This window comes from Seriola lalandi, unplaced genomic scaffold (genome assembly GCF_002814215.2).
Source record: "Seriola lalandi dorsalis isolate HSWRI2012SDOR001 ecotype SW California unplaced genomic scaffold, Sedor1 jcf7180002054246, whole genome shotgun sequence".
Lineage (NCBI taxonomy): Eukaryota > Metazoa > Chordata > Actinopteri > Carangiformes > Carangidae > Seriola > Seriola lalandi.
The window spans coordinates 306,064-331,154 of record NW_019524799.1 but is presented as its reverse complement, the minus strand read 5'-3'; the positions used below and the strand labels follow the sequence as shown (position 1 = coordinate 331,154).

General features: G+C 39.0%; 4 protein-coding genes across 6 annotated transcripts; 3 read left to right on the top strand and 1 right to left on the bottom strand.

The window, feature by feature from the left end:
- Positions 1 to 109: 109 nt before the first annotated feature.
- tcta (T cell leukemia translocation altered) lies at positions 110 to 2,917 on the top strand. Its single transcript, XM_023404530.2, has 3 exons — positions 110 to 464; positions 550 to 601; positions 878 to 2,917. Exons 1-3 carry the CDS (start codon positions 254 to 256, stop codon positions 918 to 920), a joined length of 306 nt encoding a protein of 101 aa, XP_023260298.1. The 5' UTR covers positions 110 to 253; the 3' UTR covers positions 921 to 2,917.
- On the bottom strand, positions 2,646 to 7,094 carry glyctk (glycerate kinase). Of its 2 annotated transcripts, none has more exons than XM_023404528.1 (5): positions 6,773 to 7,094; positions 4,645 to 5,031; positions 4,404 to 4,555; positions 4,139 to 4,314; positions 2,646 to 4,046 (listed from the first exon to the last, which is right to left on the bottom strand). In XM_023404528.1, exons 2-5 carry the CDS (start codon positions 4,998 to 5,000, stop codon positions 3,156 to 3,158), a joined length of 1,575 nt encoding a protein of 524 aa, XP_023260296.1. In that variant the 5' UTR covers positions 5,001 to 5,031; positions 6,773 to 7,094; the 3' UTR covers positions 2,646 to 3,155. The 2 variants fall into 2 exon arrangements, with proteins under 2 accessions (XP_023260296.1, XP_023260297.1); XM_023404529.1 differs by lacking the exon at positions 6,773 to 7,094 and adding an exon at positions 5,569 to 5,707.
- A 108-nt stretch (positions 7,095 to 7,202) lies between these two features.
- Positions 7,203 to 12,439, top strand: wdr82 (WD repeat domain 82). Its single transcript, XM_023404521.2, has 9 exons — positions 7,203 to 7,573; positions 8,612 to 8,709; positions 9,327 to 9,393; positions 9,508 to 9,607; positions 9,722 to 9,838; positions 9,958 to 10,113; positions 11,322 to 11,391; positions 11,744 to 11,886; positions 12,182 to 12,439. The coding sequence occupies exons 1-9, from the start codon at positions 7,413 to 7,415 to the stop codon at positions 12,209 to 12,211; spliced, it is 942 nt and encodes a 313-aa protein (XP_023260289.1). The 5' UTR covers positions 7,203 to 7,412; the 3' UTR covers positions 12,212 to 12,439.
- Positions 12,440 to 13,290: 851 nt separating this feature from the next.
- twf2 (twinfilin actin binding protein 2) lies at positions 13,291 to 21,323 on the top strand. 2 transcript variants are annotated; one of them, XM_023404519.2, is made up of 9 exons: positions 13,292 to 13,616; positions 17,176 to 17,354; positions 18,314 to 18,409; positions 18,504 to 18,608; positions 18,751 to 18,765; positions 18,991 to 19,116; positions 19,244 to 19,394; positions 19,875 to 19,996; positions 20,570 to 21,323. In XM_023404519.2, exons 1-9 carry the CDS (start codon positions 13,520 to 13,522, stop codon positions 20,735 to 20,737), a joined length of 1,059 nt encoding a protein of 352 aa, XP_023260287.1. In that variant the 5' UTR covers positions 13,292 to 13,519; the 3' UTR covers positions 20,738 to 21,323. The 2 variants fall into 2 exon arrangements, with proteins under 2 accessions (XP_023260288.1, XP_023260287.1); XM_023404520.2 differs by lacking the exon at positions 18,751 to 18,765 and having other exon boundaries at positions 13,291 to 13,616.
- Positions 21,324 to 25,091: the final 3,768 nt, after the last annotated feature.

The window sequence follows — 25,091 nt, the reverse complement described above, 5'->3', positions numbered from 1 at the left end:
AATAATTAAACACCTAGTTTAGCTAAAAGAAAAAAATTACAGTATTTCTGAAGGATGTTTACGTGTGAGGTAGCGGGGCTACGTAAACTACGTCATGTCCGATTCTTCAACCCAATCCACTCATAAGCATCGTAACGGTAGAGATGGCGACCAGGATGTCTTATGCTACATAGCCAAAGTGATGTTTTTTAAACGGCCCAACGGACACAAAGTTCACCCAGTTGTTTCCACATTAGCTGGATAATCGGACACTATGGAGGAACCGTGGGACTTTGAGTTTTTGTCCCGCATCGCTGACAGCTGCTTATCGTTTCTCTCCGAGTTTGTGGACGACTGGCTCGCCAACGATATGAGAGTCTCCATATTTAAGATTTTACTAAGCTGGTTAATTTTTAGTCTTGTCGCAATTCACTTTGCATGGAAAGTCTACGGGAATACAGTGAACGATATGTATTACCGACAGGGTGAGTTTTCTTTGTCTTTATCCATATCGCTTGCTTAACTCGTGCTAGCCACATTAGCTTTATCTCTGTCTGTGTTGATGTTCAGGGACTGGGCAGAACGGAGGCACACCTGACACAGCACCTCACCTGAGTGGATGGTATGTGTTAAAGCATCATGCTGCTTCAAGCAAGTGGCTTACCTTCCTGACTCTGTCTGATACTCTGTTTCAGTATAGTTACGAAGTTGAATGGAGACACTGTAATTATGTTCTCTCAACTGAAGCTGCAACATTTATTACCATCATATCACTGATGATGCTTGGGTGAAAATGTGTATTAGTGTTACAGATGTTTTATTGTACTGAAATAGCATTAATCTCATTGTTTTCTTTTTTGGTTGTTTTGTTGGCAATAACATTCTGTTATTCTTGCAGGGAAAGTAAAGCAGGCGATACTCTGAAGACTCATCGAGATTAACAGGACAATGGGCTTGGACTGTGGACTTTATCCAAGTGAGACCTGGACAGTTAACATCTCCCAGAGACACTGACTGCACCCAAGTTGTGAAAATGATACTTTTCAGTGTATTCAAGATGGATGCACCTTATGGCGACTGCCTAGAGAAATTTTACGTCTCACTTATATCCCTTAAATTGCACATATAGTGCTGTAACATATTTATTTCGGACTATCAACTTTGCTCATTGAAAATGACTTTATTCTGCATAAAACCTGTTCGGCTTCATCGTCAACTTTTTTCATTTCTTTCAAGAGACTTTAGTACAAATGTGAAAAATATTGATGGGTTTGCATGTGAGTTGAGAATGCTTTAAGAACGCTGTTTTGATAGCAGATATGAAATTTTCCATCCCAAGACCACAAGCAAGAGAAAGTAATTGTACTTGACTTGAATGATGTATGAAGGGAAAAAGGTACATGATTTTTTAAAGTCAGGACACGCAGGATGATATGGACAGGTTTTTGAATGTTAAGGCTGAATTGCAATTGCACCAGCAAGAGCTAGTGTATGATGATGGCGAGTGCTGTGCACATCTAGTTATAATTTTAAAGATTCCTTACGGTGGACAGGATCATTTTCATCACTTCTATTTGATAAATAATCCATATGGTCTATTTAAAGACAAATCCATGAAAATCAGTTCGTGTTGTACATCTTCCATGATTTTTCTGGTAAATTTGAAACACCATTGTTTGTCTTAACATGTAAGGGGTGTTGCATGCACTTAATGGAAGACAGAATACCTGTGTTAAGTATTCAGCCCCTCTGACTTTTTCATGTTTCATACATTAATTCACAGCAAACACCTGTGTCAAAGTGAAAACAAATCTCTACAGATTGATTAAAATTAAGTACAAAGCAAGAGTATATTCATCCAATTTATGACATCCAAAGTGCACAATTTGAATATAAATCACGTGTGTAATAGGTGTCAGATGATTTTATGATTTTTTTTTTTTCCTGGATGCGTCACAACCTGTAGCTTTATTGCCACTCAATAAAACCCTTCTCAAGCTCTATACTCTATCAAATTCACCAGAAACCCAACACCCTTACCATGAAGCATGGTGGCATGTTGTGGGGGTGCTTCTCTGCAACAGGCCCTGGTGGCTTGTGAACGTAGAGAGCAAATGAATGCAGAAATATACTGAAAACTCGCAGAGAAAAACCCGCCTCAGTGTGCAAGACAACTGTGACTTGGGTGAAGATTTATTTTTCAGTCGGACACAGGATTGGCTGTTAATCGATGTCCACACCTCAATCCAGGATTAGCAGGATTGTTACTGGAGAGTAGCTATGCAAAGAAGACTGGGGGAAAAAGTGCAATGTCCAGGTAGCAAAGCTGACACAGACATATCCATTCTGGGTAGACTCAAGGCCATAAATGTTGGCAAAGGTGCCTCTTTGCTTGAGAAGGGTGAACACAACTATTATATTTTATATTTGTATGCAGTACGTACAAGTTTGTTTCACTTTGACATTATTTTTTTATGTTAATCTTTGTGAAAATAATAGTTACATCCACTGTGATTTGATGTACAGTAATAAAACATGAAAATGTCAGAGGTGTTGAATAGTGTATGTACTTCCACGTGAGCCAACCTACAGTCAACTATTGTAACCGACATGTTATATTGTTATAGCAGTAGCTGCAAGTCTGTAGTACAAGACAATATACTGCATTGTGTATTTATAGAACTCTTTAATGATGTACATAGTATTTGTCAAATAAACTATTACAACAAAATGATCAGCATATATTAGGTACCTTGACGTACCTGAAGAGACCAGCAGCAAAGCAGGAAGATAATGAACTTTGCAAGTCGTGCAAACAGCTTGATTGATGTTACATTTGTGTAATGTACTTGAAAATACTGATGTTGTTGATGCCTGTTATTTCTATGCTGTGTTGTAAAACATAATTTGCTGTGATTAAAAAAAAGATTTGCATTAAGTCCAGTTTTTAGTTTTTTCCCTGCTGAAAAACCTCTAATGCTGATAACAAAAATTACATCCCAATTTTATTCTTTGTGGTTGTTAGATTTTCATATAGGAATACCAATCCTTCTCTCATGTAGGTCTATGCACAGTTTTCCCGACATGGGCAAAAAATGTTGAGTTGAAAAACCTCATACCATGCCAAGTCAGAGAACCAGATAGAGTACTTTTTAAATGCAGGATCCAATTTTGAATTATCTTATGTTAATGGGAATCGGTGGAATAAGTAGCATGTGCACATCCATCACATTGGTGCAGGTTAGGCCAGGTACAAGTAAATGTTGCCCAGCAGAAAGATGTGAAAAAAATGAGTAAGAATCATTGTTAGTAAGGAAGTTGTTGATGTCCAGCCCCTGTGCTTGTGCTTCTTCATACAAACCTCCATCGGTAATGGCCCCTGCTGCCTCAGTGGGTCCATCCTGACCATCAGTTCCACCACTCAGGAAGACAGGACCATTAGGTGGGAGCTGCAGGCCTCTCAGCTCCAGTCCAACTCGCAAAGCCAGCTCCTGGTTCCGACCACCTTGACCCTTTCCTGTCAATTCCACAGTGGGCTCACCTCCAGCTAACAGACACGTGGCACCCCATCCTTCCGTACGCCCTTCATCTAAGACCTGCATGGTGCGGCACAGGTCCCAGCTCTCCACACCTACTTCAGGCCCTAGCCTCAGCACCTCAGCAGCAATCTCAGGAGGAGGTTCCTCTTGACAGCATGCAAAGCGGGCCAGGAGGCCGTAAAGTCTGGAGACTGACCTTACATCGCCACACACTCCTGGTGACAGAACAACAGGGCGGAAACCTAGCTCTCGGGCCCGGCGACCTGCGCACTTGAGGGCGACGCTGTTGGAGCCAATAACAGCATTAAGAACATTTTCTGCCTTTTCTATTTCATCCTTGTTCTCTTTCCACCGGGGACTTGGTCTCCCAAGGACATCCTTCACTGAAGCTGGTAGAGAGTTCAACAGCTTGTACTGTTCAAGGATTGACAAAACTTCCTCAGGCCACACCTCACTTCGGACTGTGGGGCCACTGGCTATCAAGTCCAGAGGATCTCCAATCACATCAGACAGTATCAGTGCAACCACCTGTGAAGGGTTCAGAGGGGTGACATTCAAAGCAGAGTGCTGAAATGACTTCTTAACAACAAACAAGTGTTTAAAAAATAAAAGTACATTACCTGTGCAGGGTGAGCATAATGTGCAAGCCCTCCACCCTTTAAGAAAGAAAGGGCACGACGTACAGTGTTCAGCTCTTGAATAGTGGCACCAGCAGCTGCAAGTTTGCGGGTAACATCCAGTTTCTCTTGCAATGAAATTGGTGGGATGGGTGCAGGTAAAAGCGCAGAACCTCCACCTAGAAAGAGTTGAATCACCTTTAGTTGAATTTACATTTTAAGGTATAATTTTGTTAAGAATCAGAATTAAGAGAAGTGATGTGTTTACCTGAAATCAGTACAAGTAGCAAGTCTTTCTCTGTCAGTTCACTGGCTAACTGTTTGATTCCTTCAGCTGCCTTCTGGGCATCAGAGTCAGGCAAGTTGTGTTTGGCTCCCTCCATTACTTTGATGTGACTGTTTTCTTTTAACAACAGATGACTGTGATAGAAGTGAGAAATTTTATTACACTTTATCTGTTTTTCTGTGTAATATTTCAAGTTGTTTAACTCTTAAAGTTTTTTGCTTACTCTTTCCCATGCTGCTTTAATGTCTGCTGAATCCCATGTGGCACACTTATGACTCCATTCACTAAGTGATCCCCCACTATCCTCTCTGCCTCAGCAGCCATACCCAGTACAGCTTTTCCAAAGCCAACCAAGTGCAGGTTGTGTTTCAGTGTGAATTTTTGACCATTGATAATGACTGAGTCCTCCTTGCGCTCTATACTCTGCCGCACCACAGTGTCTGGCTGCACAGCCTCCACTGCAGCTACAAACACCTTGCGTGCCCGTGAGTCCATTGACATTTTGCACAATGTAGGTTTCCTCCTGCCCACAAGGGCCAGAAAAGGCTGAGGTCGGAACAAGGAAAGAACACGTGCCATGGACACTTCACTGGGTCTGAGCAGAAACTGCCTAAGGAATGAAAAAAATCAGGTGTCAGTGTATAAGGACAGTTAGCACTAAAGCAGGTTATTTTAAAAAAAGACCACACATATAGAATACGACTTGAAAGGATGAGAGGAAAGGTCAAATATTCTACAGTTACTCACAAATCATTTTTGTTGGTTGAAGGCCACTTTTACCTCTCAAGTAAATCCTTTTCCAAAGAATGCAAACATTTCTGCAGTACTAACTGACAGCATGGACTAAAAATTGTTCAGTCATTAAAATGATTGATAGCTCAGTTAAAACCTTACTAATTAAAGCTGAAGACTTCAGGATTACACTAGTGTATGGGGCTGTCGTATACCTCTTCTACCCACATAAATTGATATTTTCTTCATGCATTAACTGTTTACTTCTAAAGGCTGAAAAGGAAGTGTACAAACCTTTGCCTAGTGGTTTGTTTTGTGTTTATATCAACCAAAATCTTGCTTAGATAATTGCCATAAATTAGTAAACACATTTCCCATAAAACTGTGTTTTCTCAAGACTCATGCATCTGCCTACCTGTGAAAGTTGTAAATGGGATATAAAGCCTGAGGATTCCAGTGGAAGCCTGTTATGTGTGCTCCAGCTCAGCAGTAAGTGTAGCAAAAATCTGACCAGACACTGACAGGGGTTGTGTACCCTATGTGTAATGATTGACTTGAATAGAGCACGGGACACATCGAAGCCACCCAGCTGTGCACTGTTTCTTTAGTTGTACATTTTTTTTTGCCACAGACTAGGTAACAACAAAAAGATGAGTCAGTGATACCAGAAGTTAGTTCAGTGCTGGTATAAAATCAAACACAGTGATGAAATTCATGTGCACAGTATCCAACAGACTTTGGACCCATTCATGCTGTGGAATAGTTCAAAGGGTCCGCAGCCTAAATTCAGTGTAAAACAACCTTAAACTGGTTTAAACTGAATTCATGAGCACACTAAATGCAGGTATTTTCTCACTGCTGTGCAGACACCTGCATTCATGCTGTTGAAAACCACATATGGTACTCAGTGAAGCATTAATGATGTTTATGACAGCTGAAAGTCTTACATCTCTGGTTGAATCAGGTCAAAGTGGACAATATTTCAAATCAGTGAAAATTATTGTGATGAAGTACTCTGATCTTTCTGGTATTTCATGAACTAGATAAGTCTAAAAACATACATCAGGTTACTTTATCTATTATAACTCAATAGATTTTCCAGAAAAAATGCATTATATGCAATTTATTGTTATGGTGATATAAAATCAAATTTATCCTGAAATAATTTTTTATCTATATTGCTTGGCCCTACAGCCCAAAATCTAAAATAAACAAAATTGAAAAGTTTGTTTGTTAAACCAACAACACTATAGAGGTGAACTGATTAGTCAATCGAAAGAAAATTCATCAGAAACTATTTTGATAACTTTTTTGGAGTGCTGATTGGTCAAAACACCAAGCATTTGGAGAAAGTCAACTTCTTTCATTAACGTTGCGCAATAATGGCTTGTTCAGGAATATGTTTACAGGTCAAAACGTTTTCTAAAGTTTAACTCTATTTTAGAACTGATGACATGAGGATTCAATTTTAAGTCGACACGAATCTGAACTTTAAGCCTGAATTTGTATGTTACCATGGTCACTGTCGATCTCTTGAAGTATCCAAGCAAATGTTCACTCTCCTGACATTCAACAAAAACACTCAGGCTGCTGACAGAACAGTCACGCTTGGTTCATACCTCAGACTTCCCTTTCAGTGGGGACACAACTCCTGCTGTTATTTTCTTCTGCGCTTCTCCCGCGGACATTTTCCTGCCTGGAGCACAACCTAGAAGCTGGCAGAAAGTAGAGCAGGCCGAACAACACGAACTGCTAAATGTGTCAGAAAGTGCTGGACCAGAGGGTCACCTGCTAACACAGGGAGCGGATGCGGAACTTACTCTGGTCCTGTCCGCTTCGGTGATATCGACAGAGTCGAAAAAGACAATAAAAAAATTCAATTTTATCCAAAACCTGCCAAGATAATTAAGTTTTGTGTTGTTAAGTCACTGGCATTAGCTGGTCATTATTTTTTTGTTGCTTAGTTACATGCAATTATCGCGATAACTATCTATCATATCGCGTGATTTCTAACCAGTGCGCGTGGTTGGTGATGAATATGCGCGTCACCGACGTGTCGAAGGCGGTGCTTTTCCCTCCCGTGGATCAAAAGTATCACAGGCGGGCTTTCGTCGCTGTTTTTGAATTATACTTCTTCTAAAATAACTTACAGAACCGCTGCAGTTTATATATATATACAAAGCACCACAAATTACATCTGTAAGCCGGTTTAAAGTGTAAAACGAGGGCCTGCTTCCCCTCAGAGACAGACAGGCCATCATGAAGCTCACGGACAATGTGCTGCGGAGCTTCAGGGTTGCTAAGGTGTTCCGAGAAAACTCAGACAAAATTAACTGCTTCGACTTCAGTTCAAACGGAGAAACAATTATTTCCAGCAGCGATGACGATTCTTTGGTCTTGTACGACTGTCAAGAGGGAAAGTAAGTGCGGTTTCTGCAAATTTTACTGTGTTGTTTTTGCCGTTAGCTACCTGCTGTGCTAACTAGCGAGGCCTGCTGCACTGCGATAATACTCAACAGCGATTGTATGAAATGTGAAATTTCCGTGTATGCATGCAGTTTGAAAACTCCTGCAGCATTAATCCTGTCAGTCTATAGTAACTAATCTTATATGCTAGTAAGTAACATGCGGTGTGTTCATCATATTATCAGAAGTAGTCCTTGATCTGTTAAAATGTCTGAGGAGGGTTTTACAATTAAATAGTCTAACGTTAGCAATTATTAGGTATGTATGAGTTGACAAAAAACAAAAATTATATTAGTAAAACAGCACAGCTATTATTATGTAAACAAATAACATGTCTATTTCAATCTATCGATAATTTTGATAAGGCTAAAATAACAAATAGTGCTGAATATAGCTGTCGCAATTAATCGATTAGTCGATGGACATTTTCATGAGAAATAAATCGTTTTCGTCATTTGTTGGTTAATGGTTTTTAAATGTGATAGTTTGCTGCTTTTCTTGTGTGATTGTAAACTGAAGAATTATGGGTTTTGGTAATGAAAATAGTGTAGTTGCATCTTAGTGCTGAAACAATGAGCTGATAAGCAGAAAATGAATCACCAACAATTATTTAACAACATTTTCATAACTGATTTATTTTATTATAGCATAAATGTAAAGCATTTGCTGGCCCCACCTTCCCAAGTGAAGAAAAAAGTAAAAAGTTAATCAGTTAGTAAGGAAAAACAGCCAATAATGTACATAATTGTAAATGCAACCGTACAGTAATCTGTTTGTATTTATATGGCTAGAAAATGTCACAGCACAGTCTTTGATACATGGAGATGTAAAACAAGGAAGCAAGTAACTCTCCATTGAGGATGTAACTTGAATCTGTGTTGTATTCTTACGAAATGTTAAGTAATAATTACATAAAGACGATGAGATTATTTTTCAGAGCAGATTTATATTATTGCTGATTTAAATGCTTATTTTGCTCTGATTTATGGCAGACCCAAGAGGACCCTCTACAGTAAAAAGTATGGAGTGGATCTGATCAGATACACACATGCTGCAAACACTGTGGTCTACAGTTCCAACAAAATCGATGGTATGTTCATGCACAAAAACTTGTTGGGTTTTTTGGGTTGGGGGGGGGCTAAATGAATGAATAGTGACATTAATAAATTTCAGTTTGTGCCTAAGGTGATAGTGTTTGTGTGTGTGTACCTACCTGTAATGATAATGTTATATGTGTGATCATGAATAATAGGAAGTCATTAGAGGCATTGATAATGGTAAGATAGGGCAAAAACAAGTAGCCTAGAGGTATTCATCCTGCATTTTGCATATATTCAGACAGTTGAATCACCTCATTGTTATGCAGGAGAAGGCACTTAAGTTATAGTAGACTATATTATATTGGACTGTGGAGACACTGATTTGTAAAGGATGCCATTCCCCTGTGGAAAGCTGCTGGATCATGAGGAGCACACTACTCACTTTGGTCTGAGGTAGTTGTTTGTACAGTTTGAGGGTCTGTGATTCTGCCCCATACAGGAGCTAACTGTACAAGTGACTGCCTTGCCCACGGTTGAGTCAACTCATCAGACCTGCCCGTAATTGACTGTATGTTCTTAATGCCATCTTGGTTGTGCTTATCCTTTCTTAATGTATGACATTACTGATTTCTTCCTAATGTTAATGGTGTTGCTTCTTTTCCTTTAGATACTATCCGGTACCTGTCCCTTCATGACAACAAATACATCCGCTATTTTCCAGGGCATAACAAAAGGTGAGGACTGGATTTATGCTGGCCCGTCTTTCTTTGTTTTCTACCTTGATTTGATTTACTGTCTAAGTTGGAAGTTGCTGTATCCTCATTTTTCCCCTTGTTTTTTGTTATCAGAGTGACATCTCTCTCCATGTCTCCTGTGGACGACACATTTATTTCTGGCTCATTAGACAAAACTATCCGACTATGGGATCTCCGGTCACCTAACTGCCAGGTAAGTATCTTTTCTTGTAATTTGGTGAACACCCACTGGGGTTGCTCTAATATCTAATATTAAATTGTAAAAGAGGGATATAGCTGATACTGACTTTTGATCTGTCGCTTTTAGGGTCTGATGCACCTGCAGGGGAAGCCAGTGTGCTCCTTTGATCCAGAGGGTCTCATTTTTGCCGCTGGAATAAATTCAGAGATGGTTAAACTTTATGACCTGCGGTCATTTGACAAGGCAAGAAGTGTTTGTGTGTATGTGTGTGAGAGAGACCATTCATATGTCTTATCTAAAATTTTAAATGTATAACCACAATTTAATAGAAGCAAAAGAGTCATCATCATTCTTGTCAACAGGGTCCCTTTGCAACCTTCAAGCTCCAGTATGATCGGACATGCGAGTGGACAGGGCTGAAGTTTAGCAACGATGGAAAACTAATCCTTCTTTCTACTAATGGCGGGGCTCTTCGCATCTTAGATGCTTTTAAGGGTGCTGTGCTACATTCCTTTGGGGTAAGAGACAACTCATCTTCATGCACTATGTATGGTAGTATCAATTACTTGAAACTAAAACACAAAGACAGATACATGTCTAAATCACACAGTTAGAACAGTGTGACCCACACCCGGTCAAATTACACCTGTTCGGTGACTAAATTCAGCAGATTTAAAAAGTGAAGCAATTATGGGACTTTCATTCATATTTTTAAAGAGTGATGAAGATCTGAAAAATTTCCCACTGTTTGTGAGGTGAAAGGATAGGGCTACCTCGTCTAAACTGAATGGTGTATCGGTCAGGACACAAGAATGAAGATGAGACGTAATTCTTTCTCAAACAGCGTTATGTTCCAGCAGTGTTTATTGTTCCATTGTCCATTAGGCACTGGCATCTTTACAGAAACAGAACATAACCACTGAAATATTAATAAAGAAATTCTGATATAAAAATATATGAATAGGCATTGTAAGGCCTACCTTTAACAAAAACAGTAACAGAAATAGTAACCTAGAGTTACAATTTATGAATGTAAATATTACTATTCACAGAAACAAACTCCACATTTTATAATTGACCAGCTTACGTACAGTTCAATGTCAACACCCGCTGGTCAAACAGGGTAGTACATAATGTCGTCCTCACATCACAACTCTCCCCCAACAAGATTATTAACCATTCACAGCAATATTGACTATACTAATTCAACTTAAAAATGTGAAAAATGACAACAGCTAACTTATACTTCCTCCAGTCAGTTACATTATTGTGACAATGTCAGAAATGTCTCTCATCACACTGTGATGAGAGACAATGAAACTTAATGGGGTGAAACTTAACAAGGCAAACTTAACAAGATATAACTTTAAGTAACAGCAAACAACAGACACTTACTTTCAGTCATTAACTCAATATTGGGAGTACTAGAGCACACAGAAGAAGAACATCAATAATTACGGGTAAATCTGGTTCGAACTGTAATGCAATCACATTATTTGGAAGCCTCTCCCACTTTTTTCACACACCACCGCAAACTGTTTTGAAGGTGGATACTCATTTCCTGCAGCCAGATAACATGACTACTAAAATGATACACAGCCTTTTACACACCCACCAAATGCTGTCTTTAATATGTTTTCTCTGTATATACTAGTGTTCACTGTTGAATCACCATTCTGCACAGAATAATTCATTTTCACGGATGGTGCTGTTCATTTACCCACAGGGCTACAACAACAGTAAAGGTGTAACACTGGAGGCATCATTCACTCCTGACTCTCAGTTCGTTATGATCGGTAAGTTAAGCCTGCCATTTCTCTTTTGTTGTTGTTTCACTGTTGTAAATAGTTTCATGCATTATTTCATCCCAAAAAAGTTTAAAGGTATTTGATTATGAATTGTTCTAAAGTCACTCTGAAGTACAAAAATTGATTCCCAAATCAAAAAGATGCTGCAGAGCAAATATTTTGCATATTTAGACAAAAGAATGTAATGCTTAGTGGTATAGCGAGTCAATCTATGAAATGTCTCACCAATAGCATTCCTCTGACAAATAAAGGCATTGCTCAAAATAATGCTGGACTTAGCCATCATGTAACAATGCTGGTCCTTGTTTCATCGACTATTTTCATTGTCCGTTTATTTCAGGCTCGGAGGACGGAAAGATCCACGTGTGGAATGCAGAGAGCGGTATGAAGGTGGCTTTATTAGATGGGAAGCACACAGGACCAATTACCTGCCTGCAGTTCAACCCCAAGTTCATGACATTTGCAAGTGCCTGCTCCAACATGGTGAGTGGGGGCAGCAGTGCGGACGAAGGGAGTTGTTTTCTTAATTGCTTTTTAAACTGTGTTAGGCAGATAAACATGTTGATGTTGCTTAACTGTGCAGTTCATCGACTTCGAGTTTCTTGTTTTCATTTGCAGTATTACAGTTTTATTATTGTGTTACTCTCCCGTCCTGCCTCAAACTGTACACACTTGATAGAACTGTAGGCGGTGCTTGATTGACTTTCAAGCTTATAACATGAAATAAGGAGTCTTTCGTGTGGGTAACTTAAATTTAAAATGCTCTTTCATCTTTCAGGCATTCTGGCTGCCAACCATTGATGACTGATGAGAGAAAAATGAAGACACGGCTTCTGTTCAAGGCCAAATTCAAAGTGACCAGCAGGGGTCAGAACAACCAGCTCTATGTGAACACAGGGACTTGTGGCAAATTTAAAAAGTCAAATTGTAAATAAGTAGTTTTCAGAAATAGATTTCTTCTCTATTGTCTTTTTTATATTTCTATTTAACATTAAATTGTTTCTTTGTAAAAAAAAAAAAAAAAATGTTTTGACTACATTGTGTTTAGTGTGTGTCCATGCTTATTGTTGTTGTCTTTGCCACACAATGAAGTGGTCAGCTGAGAGAGTCAGTTCAAACTGGCTCACACCCCACAATGATGTGAGTGAATTTTATTTATATAGCGTATTTGTTGTATTCCAAAATTTTTTATGCTTTGAAAGGAAAATATTTTATGAAGCACAAGTTATTATAATATGTTGATGCTTAGCTAGTTCACTTGTGAGCGGGTTTTGTTTGTTTTGTTTTTGTGATGAATTTATTTTAGTTCCCAGTGTAATATTTGTCAGGTTTTATCCTGACTACACATACTGTGGGGAAAACTGAGGTATGAGATTCACAAAGTTAACTAAATGGATACACTTTCCATAGCAACATGCTCTTTTCGATCTAATTTGGCTCCATTCTAAATACAATGAAAAGGCTGCTTTTTGCTGCCACCTCAGCCTAAATCACTTTGTAATTCATCTACTCAACAATATATGGTAAAAGAAGAAGAGTAAAATCCACTGAATTTTGTTATTGATGATGAAACAATTCAGTGAGTTGCATTCAGATCTAACAAGTGCTGATCTATCAGTGTTGCTTGTTCTGGAGCAATACATCAGACTAAAGTTGTTCTTGGCTCAGAAGTTGTTAACTAGGTTTGCTGGGTCACACTCCTCAACTGTTGGTCCTGGTGTGTGGTGGGGGTTTCACAGATCAGTACCTAGGTCTGGACAGTCAGTCAGTGGGAGCTAAATTTAGGAGAGAGGTGATCAGGTTCCCTTTCTGTGTGCACATGATACTGTCCTAGTTACTTGAGCGATGTCCCTTCTCACACTGTCACACTCTCTCATCGAGACAAGACACACTCAGAGACCCTCTACTTCAGCAGTCAGAACAGTACTTTGTCACATCATCTGAGGTGAAGGGCAATTTTTACAACAGGCTCTTTTGGTTGGACTTCAGTGCCTCTTGACTGGACTGAATATTTGGGCCTGGTGCTGTGGAGCTCCAGTCTTGTCTGCTGCTTCTTCTCTGTCTCTCGACACCCCTGCTGCAGCGCCTGGCAGGAGGAAGAGACTGCTGACCCGCCATGTTTCTCGCACTAGTGGTGACGCCAGAGCTGAGGGAGTTCCTGGCCAGAGCAAGAGGTGGAGCAGTGCGCCTCATCAAGGTGCGCATCCAAGACGGTGAGTGACCCAGCAGTGTGAGTGGGATTGGATGTAGAATATAAATCATCCATGATGTAGTTTTGTGTGTGACAGTGGGTTTTAAAGTACTTAATATCTGTTAGTTTAATTTATAGCACAGTAGATGAATGGCTTTAATACTGAGCTCCAAAGTTTATTACATTACAAAATAACTCAACAAATCACTCTCATGTTATTCAAACAAGGATCCAACCTCTATAACAGTGGCTCCAAATGTTTTTGGCTTGTGGCCCCTTACAATAATGCCATGTAATGTCAGAAAACCATCCAAACCCCACTTTACAATGATAATAAAACAGAAAAACAAAGTCCTCACAAACAAGAAGCTGAAACGTGGGATTATTTGGTATTTTTGCTAGGAAAAGGACAGAAATGACGGATCCATTATCAGGAAAGTTGCTGATTATCTGGCTTTCTTTCTTTAGTCATAGTTCTAAATGTCTTCATGTGTCCTACATGAGCTGTAAAGAGTTCAACCAATGGAATGAAAAGAAAAAACAGGTTGTAAACCACTGCTCTGTAATATAATCTGTATAATCTGTTTGATCTAATACATGACTGTAAAAGCTGTGATGTGGCCCAGAAAGTTGCCAAAACAGTCGTCCAAACTGGGAACTCTTTGTTCTGAAACTATAGGCCAGTGCAGTCATGAGTTTATTATTGGGCCAAGAAATATTAAAGAGCAAAATTCAGCTACACAGCATTTTTCTTTATTGTTCAGATTTTTCTCTAGTCTTTACTGTTTTATGTAAAATAATTCAGTTTTACCTCTTCAGCCCTCCAAAACTTCATTCTTCTAACTCTTCTAACCAGCAAAAGATGACATATTGTTATGTAGACCACACACACACACACACAAAAAATAAAAACATGATTTTCTTTGGAAGAAAATTAGATATTACAATGTGACATAAGTATAGACAGCATATATGTGGTTGTAACAAGCCATTGTGCAAGGACATGTTATTTCCAGCCTTGTCTGGATTAAGAAACAACTTGAGAAACAGGTCAAATATGATATGTGTCATGCTGTAAACAGATACACATTTTCATCCACATTGTTGGAAGAGCCTTTAAATGTTTTGGGAAAACTTTTAGAAGTGTTTTTTAAGGACCTTCTGGGTTTTCAAAGATTTGTGGGTCTTCATTTAACCAGAAAAACAGATGCTTAGCTCTATGACTCCAATGCATAATACATGAGAGGCCCAAACTGGGCCTGTCTTCAGCTGAACCACTCACCTCTCAAGAGATACACAGCTTGTATCGACAGGTTACAAGTAGATTTAGCTGAGTGTTTAATGGACACAAGCCAGAAAACAGGTTGGTAAACCACTGCCACAGACTATTTGACTAACTTCTAGGAAGAGAGGATTGCAGCAGCTGTTGTTCAGCTGTGTGAAAACAGGCGTTCAGTCTGTCAGCTGAGAAGCATATGTAAAAAATGGTCAGTGAGGCAATAGGTTTCTAGGTGGCTGATTATGAATGTGGACTGATGTGTTTACATCTTTTTTTGGCATCTGATCACGCCACGGTGTAATGTGATTCATGACAGATGCATTCTGGGACTTTTTGCAGCTATCTTTGTGGACTGTGCCTATTATTTTAAATATTTGGTCTGATATTTGTCTTGATGTCTGCAGAGACCGGCATGGTGACAGAGAGAGAGACACTATTTCACAGCAAAGGGTTGTCGGCTCTGTTTTGCTTCCTTACTAAAGCACTTTGATCTCTCTGAGGCGTCACTTGGCTATTTGGAGCAACATGTGACTTGACATGGTTGCGAGCTGCTGCCCGGTGACACTCATGTTTGCTCCAATGTCAAGAGAGAAACAAGATCATTCCAGTCGATTTCATCACCACTGGCTCAGTATGCCACTTGGTTTCCTATCAACTGTCTCCTGATGGTTGATGTCTGATGATTTCACAGCTCTGTTTTAAACTTTAAAGGAAAACAAAAACAGCAGACAACAACCAAAGTGAGTCATTTACATAATTTGATAGTGACATAGACCTATAAAGATAGGGACTAAGAGAGAATGGCTGATGGAAAGTATGTGTGGCCAGAGCAGGAATGTGTTGCAGCTCAGAATAGCAACATGCCCCAAGAGACAGTCAGGAAATCCCCTTGCACCCCACAAGGACATCAAACTTTGGGTTCATGCATATGTTTTCTGCATTTAATTAAGTTATTAAGGTTTTCATTATGTCATCAGCTCTTTTGAGAGAGATAACCAAGTGCTGTCAAGTCAGTCAGAAATGAATCTCGAAATACTTTTAACTTGGTGGTGGGCACATTGAGAAACAGCGAGTCCCTCAGTGTAGACTTCGGCTAGGTGACTTTACACAGGAAGAAGTCGACAATGAGACCGTGATGGTGGTTGAACATAAAGTTGAAATAATTAACCGATTAGGCGACTGACAGGAAATTAATCTACAACTATTCTGATAATTAAGCAAAAATGACAAACTTCCACTGTTTTATAACATTATAAACAGACAGTCTTTAGGTTCTGTGGTCTTGGATGGACAAAACAAGACATTTGAAGAAGTCACCTCAGGCTTTAGGAGACTGTGAGTAGCTCTAGCATTTTATAGACCAATTTTATTGTTGAAAAATTGACTTCATTGCTCTTTGATGAAATTTATGTCGTGGAGACACTGTTCCTAGTTTGGCATTTCTATACAGTAATTTATTTTCTACTACTTATCGGTCAACATGTACACAATACAGATGTATCTACAATTAGATAGGACTGACTGATATATCAGCCTGGCCTCTGTATATGCTGTACTTACAAATAGAAATAATAAAAATAAAAATTTAAAGACTTTGATCTTAAAATGACTCTAAATTGTCCGCAGGTGAGAATGTGAGTGTGAGTGGTTGTTTGTCTCCATGCGTCAGCCATGTGATAAAGTGTCAACATGTCCAGGGTGTTACCCCGCCTCTCGCCCAGGGTCAGCTGGGATTGGCCCAAAAGGATTCTCTAAAGGATAAGCAGTAAAGCTGATGCATGGATGATAGATCTTAAAATGTTACTGCTCACATATAAGGTAAAAATAATGATACTTTAAAGTGTCCAGGTGTTTTTAAAATTATTGTAATTTGACAAGAATATTTAAGAAGCAAAAGGTCAGAACTTATGTAAAAGAAAAATCATTGTATTTTGGTTAAAGAAGCAAATTTATGAAAGTTATAGTTTTAGTAAATAAATAGAAATGTGAAGAACACTTAGATTTGAAATGTTGAAACATATATACAAAAATGTTAAATATGAAAGCTTAAGGATGTCAGATGAGGTTATGTAATTTACAAAATAGGGCTGGCACAATGAGCCAGAGCTTCAGCCTACACTTTCAGTCTGTAGAAACTTACATACATCTGCTTCTTATAATTACACTGCAATAATAACAATCCTCCTACATATTAATCAATACTGCATGTGATTGAAGTCTGTAGTGTCAACTGAGTCTCACTGTATGTGCTCCATATATGAAGGAGGCTAAGGTATGTGACAAGTAGTGATCTGATTTTCAGAGCAGCTGGTGCTAGGGGCCTACAGAGAGCCGGAGAAGAGCTGGGACCAGGATTATGATCACTTCCTGCTTCCTCTCCTGGACGAGCAGGAACCCTGCTACGTCCTGTACCGCCTTGACTCCCAGAATGCACAGGGCTATGAATGGATCTTCATATCATGGTCTCCTGACCAGTCTCCAGTAAGACATACCATGTATCCTTCATACACATACACATATTGCTGCTGATCGGTGAATACATCAAATTTACACATTATTTACACATAAGTAACCGAAATTGGGGGAGTCAGTAGTTTGAAGCAGGAGAGGACACAATACAGATGTAGGTGCTTTCCCGTGATTATTCTTTGGAATAACCAAAAGCTCATCTTATTAACATCATTTCAGTCCTCAGACCTTCATCAAGTAAAATACTAACACTAACAGCATCAGTACCATATGTATGTATGTAAACATGGACTGGGTAAACCACCTCTCAGGGTCCATATAAAACATCTGTGAGCTCTTCTGATTGTAAACAAAATTGTACAGAGCTCTTCCAGTTGTAAGCAGAAATAGTACATTACAATTAACCAAAAGCTAAACTAAAAAGAAATGATAAATAAAAAAAAAATCAAAATTTGAGGCTGAATCAAAGAGATGCAAAACCATAGCAAAATGCAGAGCCAAATGATTAATTAATTATGATAATCAAAATTGGATGAAAATTAAAAGAACAGTGTAAGCCCAACTAAACCAATCAAAACAGCAAGAAGTACAAAATAAAAAATTGAATTAGATAATTACTGCTAAATTAAAAACTTACCTAAAAACCAACTACAACCAAGTACATAGAAATCACAATGGTCAAAAAGCATAAAATAAACAATCAGAATGTCTCTAATGGTTAGACACAATGATCCTACATTTCCCATAATGGAACTTGATACTGTGAGTCATTACACTGCCTCATACTGTAAGGAACAAACTCCTCATCTCTGGTTCGTAACAGAGGCTTTCTGTCAAACGTTTGTTGTCTAAAGACACCATCAGTTTTGACTGTAGAATTTGAAGAAATTTCTTTCCTTTCTTGAAAATCTTATATGTACAAAGTTTACAACATCAAATGTACAAATACGTTTTTCTTCCGATGGTTGCAGGTGAAACAAAAGATGTTGTACGCTGCCACCCGTGCCACAGTGAAGAAAGAGTTTGGTGGTGGCCATGTGAAGTATGAGATGTTTGGCACAGCTGAGGTCAGAACTATTAAAATTCAGTCTATTCTCTTCTGTCTATTTTCACTTTGATGACGCATTTTTAAAGGCCCTCTTGTTTTGCTTGCAACACTAGGAGGACGTCTGCTTGCTGGGCTACCAGCGTCATGTGTCATCCTGCTCAGGTCCTGCCCCGCTCACATTAGCTGAGCAGGAGCTCCAGAGGATCAAAATCACAGAGGTGAGAGGTCAACATACCCTCAGCTGTGCTGTCATCATTGCACATAGCTTTGTATGTGAGCTGAATCTTTTTTTTTTTGCTTCTGTCTAAAATATACTTCCTCTATTTTAAATGTAACTTTTTATTGTGATTGCTTTTTCAGGGCCGGGTTAAACAGGTATGTTGATACATAATACACATTTTTGTATTTAATATAAATCCAAATTTGATTTTAATAGGGAAAGAAACAGAGATAACCTTAATCTATTGGTTGTAATAAAAATGAAAACACAACAGTATAGAAACATAAATCCATATTATCCCATCAAACACTTTCTGGATCTTTCTTTAGAGGCTCGAAGTGACAGTCGAAATCTGTGTATTTGCTTGCTGCCCCCTGCAGGTGAAGACAGAGATCAGTGTGGAGTGTAAGCATCAGACACTTCAGGGCCTTGCTTTCCCTCTGCAGGAGACAGCCAAAAGAGCCCTTCAGCAACTTGCCCAAAAATGCATCAACTACATACAACTGGTGAGCCTTCATATGAGACTAAGTTTACTCAAAAAAACAACAGAGGCACTGGTATATCGAGAGCAGTCTGGTGTCAGGACTGTTGACGTACTAGATTTCTACTGTGCATTTATTCATTGTGTTTCAGAGGTTGGATGTAGAGAAGGAGATAATCGAGCTGGTCCACTCCAACCCGACAGAAACCCGAGATTTGCCCTGCAGAGTTCCCAAAGACACTCCCAGATACCACTTCTTCCTTTACAAACACTCCCACGAAGGAGACTACCTGGAATCTGTCGGTATGTACATCTGTACACCTGCACTGCTCACATTGAAAGACAATGATGGATAGTATTATTACATCCCTTTTCAACTACACCAGTAGTTCCCAACTGTTTTGGCTCAAGACCCAATAAAATTACGCATGTAGTTATTTGTGACTTGTGTGTGATTTGTCATCATGGAAAATGGCCTTATTGTGAACAGGAGCTGTGAGCAGTTCAACCAAATATTGATTTTCCTTATCTCATTGTTTCATTTGAAGAATTTGTAAAGACCTGAAGAGGTGAAAGTATCCAGTGTTTCACTTGAAAAAAAGATCAATTCAGAGACAAGTCAGAAAAAAATCTATCTTTTTCCTTTTTTACTGCTTGTATCATCTTGGGATCTCTATTTGAGTTTTGTACACAGGTTTTGAACCTCTGATCTACATAAGAAATATGAATCAGAAATATAAATATTTGCTTATAATTCTAGAAATCTTCTCTTTCGGTCTACAGTGTTCATATACTCCATGCCAGGGTACAGCTGTAGCATCAAAGAACGAATGCTATATTCCAGCTGCAAGAGTCGACTACTGGAGGAAGTGGAGAAAGATTACCATTTGGAAATTGCTAAAAAGGTAACAAATGGATAGATGGAAGGAAAGAGAGACAGAAAATTGGATGACACAGTTTTGTACAGGGTTATAGCTCCGACTGAGGACACTGAGGTTGTGTGTTCTCAGAATTTTTTTTCTAGGAAATTATTTTTTCTTTTTCTTTTTTTTTTGTTTCAACCCACAATTAAAACCTTACATGTGGTGGGTAAGTTAGAGGCTGATTCCAGTATTTCAGACTCAGTATATTTAAACTACTTTTACTTTTTTCTACCACCACAACTGTATTCTTAACAGTGTAAAGATGCTGTGGAACAGCATTCAGGCGTTCATGTTGGAAGTTCAAAGAAAATGAAATTGAACTGTTAAGTTAACAGTTCAATTTCACTTTTTTTCTCATTGGAAAAAATATGAGGGTGCATTGGGGGAACTTAGACTCATGACCTCTCATGACCAACTTACAAAATCTTTTTACTTATTTATGTTCAACGGTCTCTAATGGACTTCATGGCGTGGCCTAAATTCTGCACACTACATTTTTAACACCGGCACACTTATTTTCATTTTTTTTGTTTTGTTTTTTGCATCTTTGTGCAGTTGGAGATTGACAATGGAGATGAACTGACAGAGGAATTTCTGTATGACGAGGTCCATCCCAAGCAGCACGCCCACAAACAGGCCTTCGCTAAGCCCCGTGGCCCAGCAGGAAAAAGGGGACACAAGCGCCTCATTAAGGGGACAGGAGAGACCGTCCAGCCCAGCTAGAGGCGGACTAATATTCTCCTATGGTCATGCCTGCAGTTCCAGCCCTCCCCCATTTCCCCAGACCCACTAACACCTCGTCAGGCACGGACAAGTGATGGATGGATTGATGGATTCCCTTTGCCGTTTGTGTACTGAAACAGTTGTGATATATAACAAATATGTTTTTGATGGGAGTGTGCTGAAAAAATATCTGTCTCTCTATGTGTTTCTGTTTCTTATGTCACAACCATCCTCAGACAATGACAAATAGATAGTAATAAACAAGTATCTAAGAAAACATTACAAGTATAACAACAACAACAACAAAAATCATTCATGTTTTTTTGATGACTTTCTCCATTTGGAAAAGAGTCAGACAGATGGCCTTGTTGTTATGATGCTCATCTGTCTGGATCTTCCATACAGTAGTTATTAAAAAAAGATCTGCAGTTTACAATATAATAGACGTGTACTGAATTGTAAATGCACAGTCAGATGTTTTAGGCCTCATGTCTAGCCTCCAGTATACGTTTTGTATCAATAATGTTTGTAAGAAAAATACAATATGAATGAAAATTCTAAATAAAGTCTTGTTTATACTGTGGTATTAGGACTTCTCAGTACAGATTTGTTTCTTTTTATCCAGCATGCAATGTTTAATGAATGGAATTTTTCTCTGTTACATAACTGTAAATATTCTACATGGTCAGGATGGATTTAATGTTGTTGGTGGCCTGTTGAGTTGAGCTAAACGCAGGATAGTTAAATCTCTGATCTCTGAGTGGTTTTAAATTGGACCAACAGCTGTACGTTCAGGCATCTACTCCAGTCGCCCTCTTGTCACGGCAGGGAAGTGCAGGGCTGGTTGCAGTGTTTGAAAGACTGCACTATGTTGATTCAACTCTATGAAAATCAATTCAGCTGCAGTTCTGCTCTGTGTATACAGAGCCGAGTATACAGTACAAATCTGCAAGCAACGCTGCGTCACCAAACCACAAATTAAGATTCTTGGTTACAAGATTGATTTCCATAACTGATATCTGCACTTTTAATGCAAAGCCCCTGGACCACCAATGTTAGGAGGATTCATTCTCTTAGGACCTTGAATGTCTGTAAGAAATTTAATACCAATCCATCCAATAGCTGTTGAGATATTTCAGATTGGTCCAGAAGTGGTGGAGCACCTGACATACTGACTGGCCATCACTGTTATCCCCTAGTAACTACTATGCTACTGTGGCTAATAAATATTGTTACATTGTGCCCTGCATCCAAATATTCACAAATATACTTCAGTTTTTAATATCCCTAACCTTAAATTACATACTACATTCACCTGCAAAAGGATGAGAAAACTGGAGAAACCATTTCAAATATTTTGTCAATTAAATCAACTAATCAGTTAGTTGAAATTCTGTAATAAAACAGTCCCAGGCCAGTTCCCTGTGATCAAAGCTCTGCTCAAGAATAAGTTTTCTCTCTAACACACAATGAATGAATTTATGTTGCTGATTCCAGGCAGTGAAAGTTTTTCTCAGAACCTTCAGGAAAAGCCCTTTTTTTTTCTCCATGTTGGAAGAGCACAGCGGTTATTCATTGTGTCCCAAACATCATTCCACTTACTGATTCTTAGTAAGTTCTGAGAATGTAGTGTGTTCACACAGGACGGGTTAAGTATATTCAGGATATCAGCCTGCAGATATGCGGTGCAGTGGGGTGTTGATTTGAGGAGTGCGGTGCTGACAGATACCGTTGTCCTGCGACCCAGTGAATTATGGAAATGAAGGAGATAGTCACGGCTGGAAATTATTCCATTTTTGCACAGATGTGGTGAGATAACTTCAGGAACATCTTGGAAAACAAAAGATAAAATATTACATCTTTCTGAGAATATTTAACAAGCAGCGGCGCTCCAAAGTTGCAGTTAGATTGATGTTTGCTGGCAGTGTCACAGTCTGCTTCCTAGTTCCCCTTGGCCTTCTGTTTCCAGCCCTCACTCACTTCCCTTCATCTCCCTGTCATCCCTCCCAGTCAGTCTTCACCCACTTGCCAGATGTACACAGACTTTTTTTCCCACTTGCTCACCTGCTCCACATCTATCACTATGTTTCCCTCCTAACTCACACACCTGAACCCAGTTCCCACATCACCCAAGCCGCTTTTTAACCTTGCCATCCATTTCTTTGTTGGCTCACCTGCTTATGTCCCCTTGTGGTTTCTCTGTGTTCCTACTGCTAGTGTGTTTTATCCTGTTGCTTGCCTATTTTTCACTATTTAACTATCTTCCCTTAACATGCCTACCTTTGAGTCTGCATTTGGCTGTTTGCCTGTGCTGCTTCCATTAGCCATGATAGGCAGACTCATAATGTTCTTAAAATGGTAAGGTACATCAGTATGTAGTGTGGAACTGACACACAGCAAACACATGGCCAGCAATTGCGCAGGTATTTTCATATGTGAAAAAGACTGTATACCAGCAAAAGTTGTTGGTTAATTACTAGATTTTGTAATCAAGTTATAATGATATCTTGTTGTTACAGAAACAATAATAACATGCTTTTCCTGTTTTATATACTTGACATTTGTCATCAAAGGGAGCACACCTGTGTTTCTTCATGCAAGTACACATGGGAAATGCATTTCACAATTGTAGTTCCCAAAGTCCAAGCTCTAGTCATTTGGTCAATTAGTTGATTGACATAATAAATCTTCAACTATTTTGGCAGTTGAGTAAATATTTCAGTAAGTTTTTAAAGAAAATAATGCACAAAAAAAATCTCTGATTCCAGCTATTTGAATGTGCATATCAGCTGCTTTTTATCGGCTATTTTATGACTTTCTATGGACAAATAATTAATCGTTCAATAAAGGTATGTAAAATCAGTAATGGAAAATAATCATTAGTTGCAGCCTCAGTCCATAAACATATAGATACTCCACAGATGCAATAACGTTTGATGTTTTAGGTCTTCTTGTATTGGAGCATTTTGTCATGGGAGTAATGTTCTTCTCAAAAATAATCATTCAAACGTAAAAATTATGCTCCAGTACACAAAAATAAACCATCATTGTGAATGAGGCGCTGTGGAGGTTCATACAGTTTGTACCTTTTCATTTTCAAATTCTTGGCAAACTTTCTGCTTACCTCATAAAAGGCTCTCCAGTTACCAAACTAGATCATCCAGATGGACAACATTTTATTATCTCTCTGCTGAACTTCACAAAACTGCCTTTTCCTATCATGCACCCCAGGAATTCAATAAATTTCAGGACAACCTTCATTTGGAAATGCTGCCATTGCATCAGGCATTCAAATGCCACATTGAAAAATGTAATGTCTTTAAACAGACATTGTTATGGTTTTGTCCATGGCTATCAGATCCTGTTTTAATTTGCTACATGTGATTGTTGTAAAGTGACTGTGTATCTCAGGACTTCTGGTTACATAATTACGAATAAAATAAAAGGTCACAAAAATAATTGTGGTATTCTCTTTTTCTTCATGAACTAAAAAAACATTTGTTCAACAGCATTCAGCAGGAATAGATAAAGTCCACAAGACTTCTCAGAAAGAAAAAAAAAAGCTCAATTCAGGATTCTTGGAAAAAGAAAAGATTCAGGTATTTGGGATCAGCAGGCTCTCGTGGATTACGATACAGCATAGCTTTATGTGTTGCTTTGTTTCCAGTCTACCACGTGTGTGTGAGAGAGAGAGAGAGAGAGAGAGAGGAGAGAGAAAGATTGCTCAGACTGTTGTTGGGAGAAATAGCTTGAAAACTTTCACTGTGATAACAGCAGCTTATATCTGGCCTGATTGTAGTCGCTAATATTAAGATATGAATACCTACATGCAGGAGGGAGAGCTGGTGAGAAAGTGGGGACGTATCTCAATAGATCAAACATAATTTAATATTACAGACGGGGTTGAGACGAGAGTAAAACAAACTGTAAGTACAGTGACATTTTCTATGGCCTAACAGTGAGGTTAACCCCTTTTTAGTTTATTGTCACAACAACAACTTGTTTTCTCGAGCGTAATTACTCCAACAAACCTCCGAGAAAACCTCTCGCCGTGTTTTTCCACCAGCAGGATCGAGGGAAATCTATATTACTGGAAATAGCCTGTGCGCATTCCTATTATCTTTAATGTCGAGGCGGTGAATTCCCAGAATGAAGGCTCTGTCAGGGCCGCCCGGCGGGGCGGAGTCAAACCCTGCAATTATTCCTGGAAAGCGGATAGGGAGAAGCTGCCGCGCGATTCCAGGGAGCGAGCGCCGGTTCAGCGAAGGCAGGAGCCGCCGGGTGAAACAGGGGGAAAGACATGGGTGACAAAACGTTTCACGAAATGAAAAAATACACAATGACGAGGCTCGGT